The 17468-nt window shown below is 37.6% G+C and overlaps 3 protein-coding genes across 7 annotated transcripts; 2 read left to right on the top strand and 1 right to left on the bottom strand.

Moving 5' to 3' along the window:
* Positions 1 to 397: 397 nt before the first annotated feature.
* Positions 398 to 8493, top strand: LOC149726920 (uncharacterized). Of its 2 annotated transcripts, none has more exons than XM_089889426.1 (10): positions 398 to 1940; positions 2435 to 2622; positions 3350 to 3510; positions 4577 to 4761; positions 5002 to 5146; positions 5496 to 5612; positions 6562 to 6763; positions 7072 to 7235; positions 7333 to 7443; positions 7786 to 8493. In XM_089889426.1, the coding sequence occupies exons 2-10, from the start codon at positions 2528 to 2530 to the stop codon at positions 8388 to 8390; spliced, it is 1785 nt and encodes a 594-aa protein (XP_089745552.1). In that variant the 5' UTR covers positions 398 to 1940; positions 2435 to 2527; the 3' UTR covers positions 8391 to 8493. The 2 variants fall into 2 exon arrangements, with proteins under 2 accessions (XP_089745552.1, XP_089745553.1); XM_089889427.1 differs by having other exon boundaries at positions 404 to 1940; positions 5499 to 5612.
* An 11-nt stretch (positions 8494 to 8504) lies between these two features.
* LOC149726919 (uncharacterized) lies at positions 8505 to 10674 on the bottom strand. The gene is made up of 5 exons (XM_089889464.1): positions 10523 to 10674; positions 10030 to 10096; positions 9740 to 9967; positions 9223 to 9373; positions 8505 to 8881 (listed from the first exon to the last, which is right to left on the bottom strand). Exons 1-5 carry the CDS (start codon positions 10672 to 10674, stop codon positions 8505 to 8507), a joined length of 975 nt encoding a protein of 324 aa, XP_089745590.1.
* A 332-nt stretch (positions 10675 to 11006) lies between these two features.
* On the top strand, positions 11007 to 16838 carry LOC149726918 (uncharacterized). 4 transcript variants are annotated; one of them, XM_089889460.1, is made up of 7 exons: positions 11007 to 11162; positions 12660 to 12979; positions 13955 to 14103; positions 14485 to 14596; positions 15283 to 15404; positions 15484 to 15582; positions 16167 to 16838. In XM_089889460.1, the coding sequence occupies exons 1-7, from the start codon at positions 11126 to 11128 to the stop codon at positions 16429 to 16431; spliced, it is 1104 nt and encodes a 367-aa protein (XP_089745586.1). In that variant the 5' UTR covers positions 11007 to 11125; the 3' UTR covers positions 16432 to 16838. The 4 variants fall into 4 exon arrangements, with proteins under 4 accessions (XP_089745586.1, XP_089745587.1, XP_089745588.1 ...); XM_089889461.1 differs by lacking the exon at positions 11007 to 11162 and adding an exon at positions 11944 to 12100; XM_089889462.1 differs by lacking the exon at positions 11007 to 11162 and adding an exon at positions 12338 to 12471.
* Positions 16839 to 17468: the final 630 nt, after the last annotated feature.

Below are 17468 nucleotides of genomic sequence, written 5' to 3'. Positions count from 1 at the left end.
ATTTCGTTGTTTGTTGTTACTTGTCCAGGACAATATTTTTGTGAGGACTTTAATGGCCAACCGCGAGATTAACATTGTCGAATGGTGGTGCGCTATTTGTTTTGATTGGTGCTCTGTTTCCGGGTTTAATCCAGCTGGAGTAGTATACGACGTCTCTTCTGTGTCGTCACAGAGCGCCGTTATGACAACACAATGAAGCATTTCCGAACTAGCATATACTAAGACTGGTGGAAATATTGTTTGTTTTAAATTTTATACAGACTTTGCGTGTTTTTATTTGCGTAAGGCTTTCAGTGTAGGATTTTTTTGTATACACATTCGAGAGAATATACGGAATGAAAGGCAGGTGCTTCTTCAGATAAATGTGTAAACACGAGAGAGAATTTTAAAGAAAGGGCCCCGCAGCTCACAGTGTCTTGTTCAACGTCAGTATTGCCCACGATTGAGACAATTAAAAGCCAATTCGAAGCAGTCGTATCAAATTCAAATCGACCAATAGAAAATGAGTCATTTTTGAATAACTCCTGTCACAACTCGACAGTTTTTGCCATAGACTTAGCTGCAGATACCCGGCATAGCTTTAGGGTTAGGGTTTATGCTAAAATACCGAACTTCGTTAGGTTAGGCTTTGTAGATGCAAATGATATAACTTATACCAAGGTCGCTTTGAGCAGTTGAAACTCTTTGAGTGTAGGTTCTTGCAAGTTGGTTCTTTCTGGATAAACAACTAAAGAGCATAGATGTTTTTTTTGTTTTTAGTTTATATAATTTAATAATTACAGAGAACTTGACAGTAGAGTGAATCGCCAATGTACCGGTCATATGCGCTTACAAGAGTAATGTTGCTTCTGCAGTTTCGGTTTGTGCATACCTGTGTCGGTAAAATTTGATATACATTAGAATTAGATTACCTCACTAATATTAGAAAATAGCTCGATATTGTGTTGAAATTCTGCCAAAACGAGATAATTTATCAGGCCAAAACGATTATCGACGTTTCACTTTGCTATTTCTATTCAAACGTAAAAATCAAATCGATAATTTAACGTGGAATTTCTTTCCGAAAATGTAATTTAAATTGATGCTTGCATGTGACTTGACTGTAATTTTTGCCAAAAGACGAAGTTGGTCTGTTACTAGCTCATCAGTCGCCCTTGTTCAATCGATTTTGTAAATACCAAGCAGAGCCTTCGGATTACATGTTAAATGAGCTGTACCATTACCGGGTTGCTAGAAGCAGTAGGCTCATGCAGGCCATAATCCGCATACGAATAATTAACCGATTGGTATTATTAGTCAAAGTGGTTTTACTATGGTTTAAAAAATGGAATTAAAGACGGGGAGGGTAAATTGGAAACAAGTAATTAAAAAGAGCCCCCCTTTTATTGCGCCATAGCAACAGCAGTCGTATTATAGTAACTATTGGTTGTTTAGTGTTATTTTAATAATATTTTATGGTCATAAGTGTGATTATAGAATAATTAAAGATAATGCAATATGTAAAGCACGAGTGCTGTATGCTTGATTGACAGTCAAATGTTGTTCTGTATCCGGCAATGTAAGTCGAATACAAACAACTTTGTCTGGCTATACGAGGCCAAAATGGACAGTGCCAGACGCCGACTTCTTTCGCTCTGCGATTATTGATCTTTTAGAATCACCTTTAACAAAGACTGTTACATAATTTATAACCCCTTAAACCGAACCGACTGTTAAGCGACTGGTGTGAGAAAAAGGTTTAACATTAATGTGACACCTACTGCATGCCAATATCCTGCTCAGGATTAGAGGACATTTCCCTATATATAAAGAATTAATTCAGTTGCATATTTATCTTTAGAGAGTTTTAAAACACGAAGACTAAACTTAGAAGCAAGCAAAAGTTAGGTGGCAATTTCTAGTCAGAGCGGCTACGGCAAAACTAAAGGGGAAAGGTGCAGGTGTGGTCGTGTGTATAATAATAACTAGTTTGTGCACCTGTCAGTAAACTACATTACGTAGATCGAACGTCGTCGACGTGCTGCTGTTAAGCTTCTATATACCGGTGACTCTAATTTTAGTGGGCTTCGCAAGTAAAAAAATAGCTGTTAATTAAACGTAGGTAATGCAACAGCTGGTGTATCAATTGAAGTACATAAGCAAAAACGAAATCTAGTTTTTAATTGAGTAGGAAAAAGAAAATAGATTTTTGACCTGTATTTTTCTTTTTTTTGGTACCGGTACATAAACTATCGCGACGACAAATTTGAATTCGTAGTTTGTTGTATGTTTGCACCAAAAGTAATGGCAGTTTTTAAATGCATTTTCCACCAAAGTTAACGTTGCGTATTAATTGCACAACACACGCTTTCTAGGCGCTTGACTTTTCAGTTTAGTTATTGCTTTTCCTCCTACCATTATTACGTCATTAATAATTGATCCCTTTGTTTAACAGCGCCCTCTGTCGCTTAATGTTTCATTAATGACGTGTTTATAAATCCTGTGATCGATTTCCGGGGCTCTTCAGCCGGAAAGTTACCGGACGGAAATGAGTTTCGAAATAAAGATAGTTGTCCTTCTTCTGTCGGCATGCTGTACACTGATCAACCTCTTTGCATTGGTTTGCATCGTAAGCAACTTCAAGTAAGCAATCTAACTTTGTACAGTAGGGGGAAGGTGGGACATCTTTTTCATTCCATTTTGTCATCCCATTTGGTAGTAAACAAAGAACACCCAGCACAGAATTATAAGACCGTATCCTCAGGACACTTATAGAGCGTTGTTAATTGTTTAAAACACAATCAGGATATTTGGATATTAAGTCCCAGAGATGTCCCATCTCCCCCCATAGTACTATAAGTGTCTGATCGTCATAACTTATTCATCCTGACCGCGTGGCGAGACAAGGTGTAAACCGGACTTGTTACACTGCGCATCACATGCTTACCTTATGCTCACTAGTTACATTTATTATATGTACTATTGTGAATTTGTGTATGCGTGTTTTACTATTTTGTGGCCAACCGCACCGTTTTAAATGGTAACTTTAATGACATACGCATACGTGTAAATATAGACCTATACGAGCTGTTCCAGTGAAGTGTTTTTCATCTCGCTTTCAAAGAACAGCTAACGTTATTTCAAAAATATCGCCAGTCGCCACCACTGTTTTCTATTTATAACAATATATATATTTGTAATATATACAAGCATTAATTTTTAAACATTTTAACAATCAAATTTTGAATATGCCAAATCTGAGTAATCTTGATTTTAACAGCCACATGACGAATCTCTTTTGCGTCACGTGTTTTACGCTCGAATGATTTTTAATTTTTCTAATTAGTTGACCCAAAATAATTTTCGACAGACGACTTCGACAGCGGATGTATATCTTCATTATCAACCTTACCATTGTTGACGTCATAGTGGGGGTCGCGTATATGATCGACGTCGTGACCAAGATCCTTCGAAGCGAAGCCTCTGTGACGTCACAATCTGAGGGTTTTGGAGCGACAGCGGCGACGGAAGGTGACTAGGTTGTAGAAACGTGACTAAGCGGTGATTGGTGTATGATTAAGACGCTGCATTTGAAAGAGAAAAAACGATAAACAGGAACTGCATGACCGTCACCTGGTTTCGGTGGAAAAAGCGAATTGTGACGTAATAAAGACCAATTTTGCTACGTAAAGTGCCAACGAGACAATGCTTTTACGTTGGTCCGTTTATTAATTATAAATAGGACGCTGACGCTCTAAGTTTAAATACGGGTTGTACCTACGCGTGAGGTATGTACGTAAACTTGAGGTAAAGTAACGCAGGGGATTCTATTCGGTATCATGCATTAAATATTAATAATCCAGCTATTTTCAGGTGATCGCTTGTCCTTTGCGGAGATTTGAATCTTCGGCTTTTAATTTCGTCTTGCGCACGATCGATATGCGCAACAATGGTAGTTCATATGCGCGACGGAATGAATATCTGCTAATCGATTACTTTGGAAATATATATATAAAGGATCTTTCGTGACGGCCGCTTTTTTGATCGGTGATAACAGACGGGGTCTCAATATCAATATTGTGTCACCTTGTGGGGTCAGGGCGGTCCACACGTATACTAACGTTTTAGGTTATACATTGATTTAAAATGTTTAATACACGTTTATATTACGATTAAGGGAGTAGTAAGTATGCAGCTATGACATTGTGTTGTAACTTTTCAAGCTTACATGGTTGAGGAGAATCATATTGGCTTGGCCGCATTGTTGATCTGTTTCAACATTCGGATCAGCCGAGGCGCACGTAACTTGGAAAAGCGCGGAATTAACAATGAATCATCGCGATTCCGAAACTGCCTACGCAAGTTTTGTTTCAAATATTGGACACGGCGAGATTAAAAACCTTAGAAAATATCACTTGCATCGCTACGTTTCTTGTGCTTCTCCTGGCATGTGGGGTCATGCGGGTTTCCATGCAAAAATATCATTGATTCTTAGCTGGCTTAAATCCCAGCGCAATTTCGCGAGTAGATTGCAGGGCGTTCCAGGTTCTCTGCTTTTTATTAAAAGTAAACCGTGTAAGATGTGTTGTTAACACAGGCTTGAAAATTGCGTCAATTCTCCTCTCGGCTTTGAACACCAGCGTCGTGACGTACGCCCTACATAAGCGGACCACAAGTATGGGGCGCCACCGTGCGGAGTCCCTTAACAACGACACAACGGGGAATCCCCTACACATCCCTGCCTTCGACACGATGCTACGTGTGTTGTCGCTTGGCACTCAGGTAAGCACAGAAAAAATATTGGTTTTCAAACGAAATAAAAATTTTACTTTAAAGTACTTTACTTTAAAAGTAACACACATGTCAAATCAGACTATTTTTCATCAAACTTAAAAAGTTCGCACTTTTCCTATTCCGCCATAAACATCAAACACATGTTCGCCTCCAATGGTTTATTTTAATTACCTAGTTACCAAGTATCTTTAAAAGTTAAGCCTTTTGTAGCTAATGTATTATAATTAGACACCCAGCGCCAATCGAAAGGGTTCACGCCTCAACCAATCAAGCCCCAGGAAGCAGCCAAGCGTAAACGGGAATTCTCCAAAGCACATCAATGGCGATTGCCTCGAATGCGAGGAAGAAGAAACGAGCTTGGCTAAAAAATACGGTAAGCATAACAATGTAGAACTGTGGGGTAAAATGGGACAGCTATTCAGTAATGATTTTGTTTTGAACAGTCAACAACGCTTCGTAGGAGTCGTGAGGATACGATTTTATAATTTTTTAAATGATCTTTGTTTACTACCAAATAGGAAGAGAAAATAGAATGAAAAGTTGTCCCATCTTGCCCCAGCGTGTATATACTTTCAGTGGAAACGAAGAAGTAAAAACGCGTAATAAGAAATGTTTTGGAATGTCTAGAATGCTTCGAAATTTTCCGTCGCTCCTATCTATTATTAATTCGACCGTCGCAAATGAAAGCGTAAATCCCAATCTTACACATTTTAATTATTAAGCAGAATCGGACAGACGGATCGGCCAGCAGAGACTTTCGCCCGGAGATAAGCAAGAATCCTCGAGTAAATCACGAAGGAAGAAAAGCATGTCACGACTTACAGCTATGCTCTTGCCCCGTAAGTTTTTATTTCGTGAAATTTTAAGTGAATTGCTTTTTATTTCGTGAATTTTTTTATACTTTTACTAATGCAACTTTTTTGAAAATATCGACGAGAGTTGGGCGAAATAACTATGTATAGACACGGTGGTGAAACGTTTTTGTATAATTTGGTCACAAATTCGGTTGTGTCATTCGTTTGGATGAAAAACTTATATCAACCAAAATCGATTATAACTACTTAGTGCAGATACCGGCATATCATATACAATATAACTTTAAATAATGAGCTTGACCTAAACAAACTTTCGGTAATTCGTTCCCATTTAAATAACGTAAACGCTGGACGTATTTTTCACCATTATTTGCGTTTCAATGTTTTGAAAAAGTATTAAAAGAAAAGCATAAGTATTCGTGAAGCGGTTTGAATGTAGCATCGAAAATCTTATTCTCATGGATAAAGTAGAGCGAGGTGCGAACATGAGAGTAAAACAAAGTTGGCTTCAACATGATGTTTTCTGCTTATTTGACATGCGGTTGCACTCAACACTGCGCCAAACCAACTCTCTAAACATATTCGTTCAATCAAAGGCGTGCATAAACACGAAGAGTGAAAAACACAATAGCAAAGCCAGTGTACGCAGTTTTACGAGTTTGTAATTCATTCTAAGCATGCGAAATATTGGGAAAGCCAGTGTAGTGTGTAAACCTTTATTAAAGTGTCTTTATAAACCTTTTCCACTTTCCACTGCTTAATATTGTGAAATAGCTCATATATACTTTTATCTGACACAGCAAACTGTTTGTATAATGCCCAATTTCGCGTCCAATAAGCAACAACTTGCAGTGGTTATCCATATAACTCGACGGCAAATAAATATATGTGACAATAGAAACATTTTGTTTCTTCGAAAAGTTTAAATTTTTGTGTAAATAGAACCTTAATAAAATCATATTCATCCGCGCAGGTACAAGCCTCGTCAGCACTCGTCCCTCCAACTTCCCACGCTCCATGACGTCATCAACTTACAGCCAATCATACGTTGGTCGCCATGGCAACTCGGTGGTCAGCGTCCGTACAACAATCGCCATCTTATTGGTTATTTGGATTGTTTTCCTAATCACGTGGTTGTTGCCAGTAGCAACGAGAGCTGTGATGAAAGCAAGCGGGTAAATCATGATTCAGAATGTAAAAAAAATTTCATGATTCAGAATGTAAATTATGCAATAATTTGTTAAAAGATTGAATTTTCCAAAGAAATTAAGTTTGTTTTTTTCAAAGACATTATTAGTAAACAACGTGTTGCAGTTACGGCTGTTTTAGTTTGTATGAATGTATGTGTAGCGCTACAAATATACTTTCAGTGAAGCAGCATATTCAAAACGAGAGTTTGGTTTTAATCTCTTTGGTTTTTCCAATGCTATAATTTACCTAATAATATTTCGTTACTAAATTCTTTCTAACGTTCGTCTTTCAGGTCATCAAATCAAGTAGCGGAAATTTTTTCTTGCTCTCTGGAGTGCGAAACGGAATATTTTCCAAATATTGAGCAAACCAATAATGATGAAAAAAATCAAAGTCCATTTTCTGACAGCAATGATTATGATACGGGCGTAATGGCATCGAATCTTTCAACCGGATGTAAGTTTTTTTTGTAGAACTTTTTTAAAATTTAGGTTTTAAATCATGTTTTTATGAATTGTGTGTTTTTTGTACTAAATGTTTTATGCAACAACAGACGTGAAAAGTGAAGAAAACAGTACAGGACTTCACCCGAACCCGATACGACGCATTAGGCACACAAAATCTCGACTCAGGAGATATAAAGATGTCTTATTTAACGAGAGTGGTATGTATATAGAAATGTGAATGTTACGTTCAATCCTAAAAATTGTGTAAACTTTTCAGATTTAATTTGCTAAATACAAAAACTGTACAAGATTACTATATAGGGGAAAACAGGACAAGTTAAGCAAATAATTTCCAAATATCCTGAACGTGTTTTAAATTAACAACGGTCTATTGGGGTAGTTAGGATACGGTTATATAATTTTTAAATGTTCTTTGTTTACTACTAAATGGGACGAAAAAATGAAATAAATAGATGTCCCATCTTGCCCTATACGGTACTATATAAATTTTACGCTAATTAATTTCATATTATTGTTAAATCCGAATTTTAACTTTATAGGTTTCGTGACCCGCTCGCTATTAAATGTGACGTCAGAATCGAACAACACAGACGTCAACTCATCCGGGGATTTCCCGATTCCGTGGGAACAGCGCCCCATGTGTCCGGAATCGTGTTCGAATCTTTTTTATCCAATCAGCAAGCTGCACGTGATTTTTCATGCTCTGGTAATCACAGTCACGTGGCTGTTTATGCTTATTATCTCGCTACGCCTCTTGTGGCTGAGAAAGCATTCGAAGAACGTGTTTGTGCGCTGTAGCGCACTCTGGCGGTTTATACTCTATACCGCAGTATTTTACTTGGTGGCGTACGCGACTTACGTCGCCGTATGCGTGCTCGATGCAATGTACACGAACACACCGAACGATGCAAATCGCGCAACATCTATTACGATGCTGAACGTGACAATGAACTATGACCGAACAAATAGATCTATGACGTCACAACCTGCAAATCTGGTACCCCCGCATGGGTTTGAACCCAGTTTGTTATTACTAGAAGTGGCGTCGTGTCTCGTTCTTTTTCATTCCACAATAGCACCATCTTTATACATGGTAAGGCTGCTCGGCTTTAGACGTCTTCTCGCCGGTATTCGGTTTAGATAAGCGTCGTTAACATTGTTGTTTTGTTTTGTACATGCCGGCGATTTTTTACAAGCTTTCTTTCATTCCAATACATTGTTCCCCTTGTGTTCCACACATAGTTAAACGGGTCGTAATTTATTGTTCAAGCAAAGTTTTTGAGTCACTCCTGTTTCTACCAAATAAACCGCCACAGCCCTTTAGATAACAACCAGATACAACGGACATGAACAAAAGGAAAAGGAAAACACGCACGTATAACCCCCACGGTAATACGTCAAAAAAGAACGGGGTAGTTTCCGAGATTTTGCGGCGTATTGGGGTCACGAATTCCCGCTGGCATCGATGGTTTGGGCCGATGTCTGGATCTTCCGATACCTCTTCGTGGTAGGTTGGGGAATGGCAGATACCTAATCCTGCGCACGATTTTGTGTTTTTTGGTATGACGTCACTCTGATAATCAGCCAGGCGTAACCGACAAGCAGGTTTCACAGAACACCATATTGGTTTCAAACCTACAAAAATGAGATATGTTTATACTGAAACAGGCTAGTAATGCAGTAGGATGCGGGGGATGATAGGACACATTTTTATTCTATTTTATCCTCCCATTTAGTAGTAAACAAAGAACATTCAGCAAATTATATAACCGTATCCTTCCGACTCCCATAGAACGTTGTTAACTGTTTAAAACACGATCAAGATGTTTTGATATTATATGCTAAAGGTGTCCCGTCTCCTCCCACCCTATACTATATAAGTTTATACCAAAACACAGACATGTAATATAGTTAAACAGGTCTTGTCACACTAAATTTATGTTTAAAACACGGACACTCCGCGCAAAATACACTACTTGTCCTCCACTGTTTTATTCGTTCCTCTTTTTCAACTTGAAGCTGTTGTGGGGTATTCCCGACTATTTCAACCACGTGACCACCCTCAATGACCTTTGAACTGCACACTTCGTTCCACATTTCCTCAGAAAGTGACGTCACACATCGTACCTTGTTCAATAAATTACTTTGATTATTTTAAAATCACATACTATGCAAGCGAGAGAGGAAGTAACTATACATACGTTGTTTCTGTGCATTCGTATGTATATAGTATAAATGTCTTGCCACAACTGGAATATATCGTCCTGACTTCGTAAGCATAATATAGTAGGGTGGGGGAAGATGGGACACCGATTCATTCTGTTTTTTTTCGTAACATTTGGTAGTAAACAAAGAACATTCGAAGAATTATAAAACTGTATTCTCACGATTCACATAGACCGTTGTTAATTGTTAAAACATGATCCGGATATTTGGATATTATGTGCCAAAGGTGTCCCATCTACCCCCACCCTACTATATCACCCCATATACCTTCACCGTCTTAACAACACCAAAATCTTCCAGAGCTCTCAATACCCATACATAGCCATGTCCTTCCACCACCCACCAACCCGGACATTTTCTTGGGTTATTCCAAGTTACAGGATCATAATATGGCCCTCTGTTGTCAGCGCGCTTCACTACCACCACCTTGCGGCCGAGATACTCTGGCGATACAAGCCGCTGTAAGGCGTCTCGAAACACTTCTAAGATAGTTTCCTAAACCGACAAGTAAGAAATAATAAAACATTATATTAAGTTTGCTTCTTGCATACAACTACCTTAAAAACTTCACTTTCATCAACAATTGGCGATATAATGTCACGAGAATACAAAATTTCAGAAGGTCTGCAATGACAGTAGTAATTCATCTGTTTACTGTTTACTATCGACTATGGATCAAAAAGCTACAAACGTTAAAGTGTTTATCTTGTTTTATCTTTTCACCTTTCCAATGTGAGTTAAATAGAGTCTGTTCATAATATAAAATAAAGGTATAAACTATTTAGGAAGGTATATAGGTATGTTTAACTATAAATCTAAGTCGTGCTTATGATGTGATATACTGTATAGAATAAACCACGGCCTACTAGAGATATAACCAAATCTAAGTATTTTAAACTGGTTTGTATATAAAACAAAAAAAGGAATACATATAAATAGTATCCTACCTATCATAAAAATACTTTTCAAACTAAAAGTGTCTGTTTATTTAACTTAAGGACGTATATCTATAAAGATTTTTCAAAATGTTGCCGCAGTTATAATACTAACCTTAAACCAACATACGTAGAGTTGATCTCATGGAAAAAGTCGGTCAAAGCAACTGACAAGAAACCGCACTTTCCCAGCACAAAATACAACACAAATAACGCATAATGCTGCAGTTTAAGCCAAACTTTGTACAATAAATACTTAAAACTCATTCTGTAAAACAGCGTCTGTCCTTGTTAGATTTTAAAATTAAAAACAAAACACAACAAAACAGCTTTGTGACGTCATATGGACCCGTAAATTTAACCTTGTTAAAAATAAATGGAAATATATTTTAGAACGCTCGTGTATTATGCGGAAAATGTCTTTGAACGCAGTAACAAACCGAAATGAACTCCCAGCGGAAAGTTCACATAACTGTCACGTCACAATCCCTGCTAATTCCAAACAATCTGGCATGTGTTACGTATGAATCCGCTTATTGATTAAGACACTTGGCTCTGTTTCATTAATTGGGGCGCCCCATGATTGACACAACTTGTATCGGCGGATAAAGTAACGTATACGCTAATCATCATACGTCGAAGTAGGATGCCTGGCAACTGCTAAAGAAATTACTAGATTGTAGTAATAGCGCTGGAAAACTGAACAAAGGAAAAGGTCATGAGCATAAAAAACAAAGATGGCATTAACAAATCAGGTATATGAGTGTTTTAAAGCAATGGCCTAATAAATAATTAAATAGAAGAAACCTTGTTACATTGCCTATTAAAACTGTTGATTTATGGCTTGTGAAATATTGCCCGTCACCTCTGTATATAGTAGGTGGGAGAAGACGGGACACCTTTAGTACATAATATTCAAATATCCTGATATAACAGCGGTTTATGACAGTCGTGGATGTGGTTTTATCATAGTTTAATAATACAACATTAAACTAGGGTTTTATAAATCTTTAAATGTTCTTTGTTTACTACCAAATGGGACAAAAAAACGGGATAATATGGTGTCCCATCTTCTCCCACCGTACTATATATATACCTACAAAATTAACCTTTTAACGGAAAATGAGTATTAATGTAATTAGCCTTTACTAAAACCAGATGATCAAGTTGATGGTTTTGTTTTCTTTTTAAAAATATAGGATTAGTAATGTACATTATATGCTTTATGAAATACAATATGAAAATGGTCACGTACACTTTATACGGATTTATATTATGGTAGGTATAAATTTAATTTAGACGAATTTAACCGGCTTAATACTCTGCGCGTGTCCATACTTAAAGAAACAGTACTATATGATATGAGTTTCGATGAAACTACTTTCTTTCAGTAACAAACAATTATGATTGTGCGGCCCAGTTGCGTCATAGAGGGTATAATGACGTCACTTCTTGCGCCTGGCCCAATTCATCATATAAACAAACAAACAAACAGCATTTGCAAAACGGCAAACCCGCATCGTAAGTGTCAATTCCGCTATGATTCGTCGCCTGTGACGTCATACACTATATGATATTCGGCACAGGAACAAACGCCAGTCTATCCGTGGCGCATCAGCGGAAGAATGTAACAATGGGTGTTAGAACGATATACCATTCAAAAGGTATCCGAGACAACTGGCGTGATTAGCTTGTAAGTGTATAGTAGAGCTGATGATATTATAGCTGTTATGGTATTAAGATAGGGCAAGCAGCATAGCAATTTTTATTAACAAAAGAAGGTATACGTTGCAAATTTAATAAATATAAAAGAAACGAATTCAGAAAGATATAATCAAAGTTAGATTTGAATCCCTGATAATAGGTTAGGGAGAAATTTAGTTGAATTAAAAGTTACCGGAGCAATCGTGTATGCAACGTCGCTTTAATGTTTGTCCTGTTGTTTAGGTGCTCGGTTTGACAGCAGTTAATTTACGGACGTTTTAACGCATGTTGCATTCTGTGCTGTATAACACTTACGCGCGATATTCTGCAACGAGAACGACTTCCCAAACAACGGTGCAGGTTCTGACTATAGAAACTGTTTACCAGACCTGTACTTAAACGTAGGGTTAAAACGTTGGACACTTAACCAATGCGGGAATACTATTCAGTGTTTAAGCAATTGCTCAGTGAATATTACATTACAAGGCTCGAATTAAGATAAAAGTTTCATTTTTTTGACATCAGTAATATATTCTTCTATTTTGTAGTTGATGCAAAGAGAACAGAGTACGGTTCACAGCTTGTTACTAAGCGGAGAGATCTGAAAAGTCACTTCTGCAAGTTTGACCCAAGATTTGAAGACAGCACCTACCTCATGACAGGTCATGCGAGGTCAAGGTTGAAAGGTTACTTGAGGACATTCGCGTACATGATCACGTGTGGGTTGCTTCTGGTCATCGGAGGTGGGGCGTTTTTTATACACGAAAGTGTGGCCATGAAGAATCATAAGCACTTCAATAGTTGGGAGGGAAAGGTCACGCATCAACGGTCGTCTGAAGAGAGCAGCAGTTATACAAGTTCAACGAAGGTAGACTATATGTGTGGGCCTATCCTATTTTCTGTTGTATTGTTGCCTGTATAACATATAGTAGGGTGGAGAAGATGGGACACCTGTACATTTCTATTTACTCGTTTAATTTGGTAGTAAACAAAAAATATTCAAAGATTTATAAAACCGTATCCTCACGACTCCCACAAACCGTTGTTAATTGTTAAAAACACGATCAGGATATTTGGATGTTATGTGCTAAAGGTGTCCCATCTTCCCTCACCCTACTACATATTCCTACCCATGGTAACCCAAACGGCTTTATTTGTATAGTTTGTGTAATTGCAATAACACATATATTTCGTAACGAGTTTTAGGTAGTTTTATTTAATATTTTAATGTAACGAACATTGTGGCGATTATTGGTGTATGGGCGTTCCTGGTCAAAGTCATAATACGGAATATGTATAATGGATTTCAAATTGGTGATGGACAGAGCGTTTCCTGACGAATCACAATGTGCAAAATGATTCGTCGCTTCTGATTCATGTTTTGTTCGTTGGCAGAATTTTATGTAAACAAATACCTCCAGTTTTTAAAAACTAAAATACTAACATTTTCAACAACCATTGATAAACAGACCTAAATGTGTTTTGTTTTGGTTTTCGTTAAAACATTCACGTTATAACTATATGGTTATAAAAGCTACAGGATGTAGTTTTGTCTATAGCTCTAACATTTGCGGGTGTATGTACATGAGATTCGTTTTACAGTGGTTTTAGTTAACAATCCAATGGCTACTAATGGGTTGCTCATTAATCCCTATGGCCAAACAGTGATAACAAAAACTTTTGCCAACAAAGTTGTACAGTTGGCAAATAATATAAGCGGTTATAAAACAAGGTGTATGAAGCCGTGAGCACATATCTTAAAGTACACGCGTGGTAACTAGCTCCACCGCAGGAGAATAAATAATTGACCATTAATATCCGCAACTGCATTGTTTATTTTTAGAATGTAAACCACACGGCCCCAAAAGACTACGAGGCAATCTTTACTGCTTCGTATGCAAAGGAGTTGAAAATAGTAGGATTCATTTTTCTTGGAGTTGGAACTCTTTTTGTGTTAATTGGGACTCCTCTTGCGTACCAATTTTGGAAGAGGTAGGTTAATAATTTTGAATGAACCAACTTATATTTCCTCGCGTGCTGGGGTATCGACAGTTGTTATAACACGGGTGTTTTGTTTCACACACCCCCTGCTTATACGAGTTGTATCTTAACGCGTGGTCATACTTTTCTAGAAAACGTACATGAATTAAAATTGTGCATTTTTGTATGTGTTTTGTGTAGATTAAAGTATTGCACAGGATAAATATGCAAATGCGGTCTTGGGCAAGACACTTGACGGAAATTGCTCCAACCCAGTGGTCACTAATGAGTTGTCCAAATTATTAGCAATACATAAAAAAAAAAATTCGTAAAACCGAACAAGCAATATAACTCCGACTAATTATTATGGTTGTACATTGGTTTTACCCGCAGGTATCAACGAGCTAAAGAAATCGAAAGATGCCCAATGTTAAACCAGAAGTACCAGGACCAGTTAAACAAAGATTATTACGGTTCTCCTCAAAGGGCTGGACTCATAGACAAAGTAAAAAGGCTATGGCCTTTTTGTTTTTTTTAGAGTTAATTACTCCCAGACTGGTAGTATAGCAGCTGGGAGATGGGACACTTTGCCATTTTATTTTCTTGTGCCATTTAGTGGCAAACAAACCACATTCAAAGCGTTATAAAACCATATCCTCACGACTTCCATATATAGTAGAGTGGGGGAAGACGGGACACCTTTTCGTTCTATTTTCTTGTCCCATTTAGTAGTAAACAAAGAACATTCAAAAAAATATAAAACCGTAGCCTCAAGACTCCAATAGACCGTTGGTAATTGTTTAAAACACAATAAGAAAACTTGGATATTATGTGCTAAAGGTGTCCCATCTTTCCTTACCCTACTATACCATTGTTAATTCTTTAAAACACGACCAGACTATTTGGATAATATGTGCTGAATGTGCCCCTTCTTCCCCTACCTACTGTACGAACGATCTATTTTAGTGTTATATAGTTTGTGACAAGTTTTGTATATGGGGTATTCAAAATCCGAGTAGATTATAAATGTACATAAAAGCAGCGATTCGCAGCATATGGTATTAATAAGTGCTGTCTGGACTCAAGCACATAAAACAACCCGTCCGATCATCGTCAACAATTATTGTCTCTATACATCCAGTTTTGAAACATGCACTTTAATATTTTCCTTTTCTCTTTCTTTTTTCATAGCAAACTGAAGACACAGATGAGGCGAAACCTTCCGAATACATAAACTCACCCATTAAAGCTAAACCAAAGAAATGTTTCTGGGATTTCCGAAGACAACGCAGTGTACATGAAGACAGCTTCAGGTTTAAAATTTTGCATAGCAGGGTGCATGTGGATCCCTTATGTTGATTACATGATTTAGTTTTAATTTTCTGTTGACAGAATTGCTGCTCACCATCATCCTTCGTTTAATCTAGTTCCAATCGAGAGTTTGGCAACTTTGGGTCGCGAGGTGACAGACCAACGTTCTGACACCGAATCGTAAGTTATAGCGTTACTTATAATAGGGTTGTGAAGGCGGGACACCTTTAGCTCATAATATATATAAATATCCTAATCGGGTTTTAAACAATTACCAACGGTCTATGTTGTAAGTCGTGAGGAAACGGTTGTATAATTCTTTGAATATTCGAGAAAATAGAATGAAAAAGTGTCCCATCTTTCCACATTCTACTATGTGTTGAGTGAATAAATGTAACTTACTTTATCCTTGCGTGGCGGGAAAACGACAGTCGTTATAACACGGGTCTTGATACATCTCGTGCCAGCTTACGAGTTATCATGTACGTTACTTTGGGGGTGATTATTTTTTTGAAATTTTTTAATTTTTTTTTATGTTTGGCTGATAATTTGGACAACCTATTAGTGACCACTGGGTTGGAGCAACTGCCGTTAAGTGTCTTGCCCAAGGAAACATACGCTCACAATGGTGACCCGAGCCTCGAACCAATTACCTCTGGGTTACAGGCAGGCGCCCTAACCACTATGCCATGGCACCGACATACAATCGTTTTTACATAATAACTTGTTCGCACATAACGCGTCGTGCGGTTATTGCTTTACAGCGAAGAGGAGAAGCAACTATCTGTCGAACCGAACACACCAGTAGAGAAGACTGGCAGTAGCAAACGAGGAACCTTTTTTCAATGCCTTTTCAGCCTCGAGAACAGCAATGACGTAACTGTGTATGACGTCACGAATAGTGGTGTTGATAACGATCGTGTGGATCTGTTGGATGAACAAAGCGTTAACTTAGAAGAAAATAATGAAACAGAGACGAGTTCATCCCAAGCGAGCAGTCCTTTAGTTTCCGAAGACTCGGCACATTGACTGAGTTATCGATTATAAATATGGTGGGGTGGGGGAAGACGGGACACCTTTAGCACATGATGCCTAGATGTCCTAATCATGTTTTATACAATAAACAACAGTAGGCCTATATGGTAGTCGCATGAACACGGTTTTATAATTCTTTGAATGTTTCTTGTTTACTACCAAATCGGACAAAAAAATAGAATGAAAAGGTGCCACATCTTCCCCCACACTCTTACTTCTACATTGAAAGTACATGCGCTTTATAGCAAAATTATCATTTACAACTAATCGTTTGTAGAACTCGTGTATATTTTTAAACACAGAACGAATGCAACAATGTTTTAAGAAATCAGAATACTGGAAAACTTTGTCATGTACAAATACATTAGCAACGCGCTGTTGTTCAATTGCAGAACATGAAATTCGTAGCCCACTACTCAACAGCTATTTTCTATTTAGTATGAAGAAAAATTCATAGGGATTGCGTATAAATTCCGCGATTGGGTTTCGGTGTATAGGCATACAAGAGATGGACCCTTAGACAGCAATACATTCTTATTTTATACCAGCGTCCATTTTATAATGTTTACTTACGCCAAAATTGCTCGAAGTAATTTGTACTGCATATATTTTGGGTAAATCGCATTAATCTGTCCTCCAGATTTTGCTGATCAGTAAAAACTGCAACAAGCCACAAATTACTTACAAAGTCATGGCAAACCCCCCTGCCAAGTAACTGGTGCTTTTAAACACCGACGTCAAATCGGGTCACAGTTTTCCAACTTTAAACAGAACAAAAACAGTAATTTCTCCTATATCTTAAAGATATCAGAACAAACCTTGAAAAAGATATGTCAACTCTCATATAGGCGACGTAGTACAGTGGTTGGCTCCTTCAGGTCACGAGTTCATGCTACTTGTGTAGGTGTGTTGGTCGCTTATGGTTGCCAAATTCGAGTACAGAGAGAAAAAAAAAATCGGAAAAATATTTACCCACAAGTATGGCTGTGAATTTTATCATTTTTTGTTTAACTGTTAACCGTTCAGTTTTA

The sequence above is a fragment of the Ciona robusta genome, chromosome 12 (assembly GCF_009617815.1).
Source record: "Ciona robusta chromosome 12, ASM961781v2".
Lineage (NCBI taxonomy): Eukaryota > Metazoa > Chordata > Ascidiacea > Phlebobranchia > Cionidae > Ciona > Ciona robusta.
Note: the sequence above shows the minus strand (reverse complement) of the source record. Positions and strands in the feature narration are given on the sequence as shown.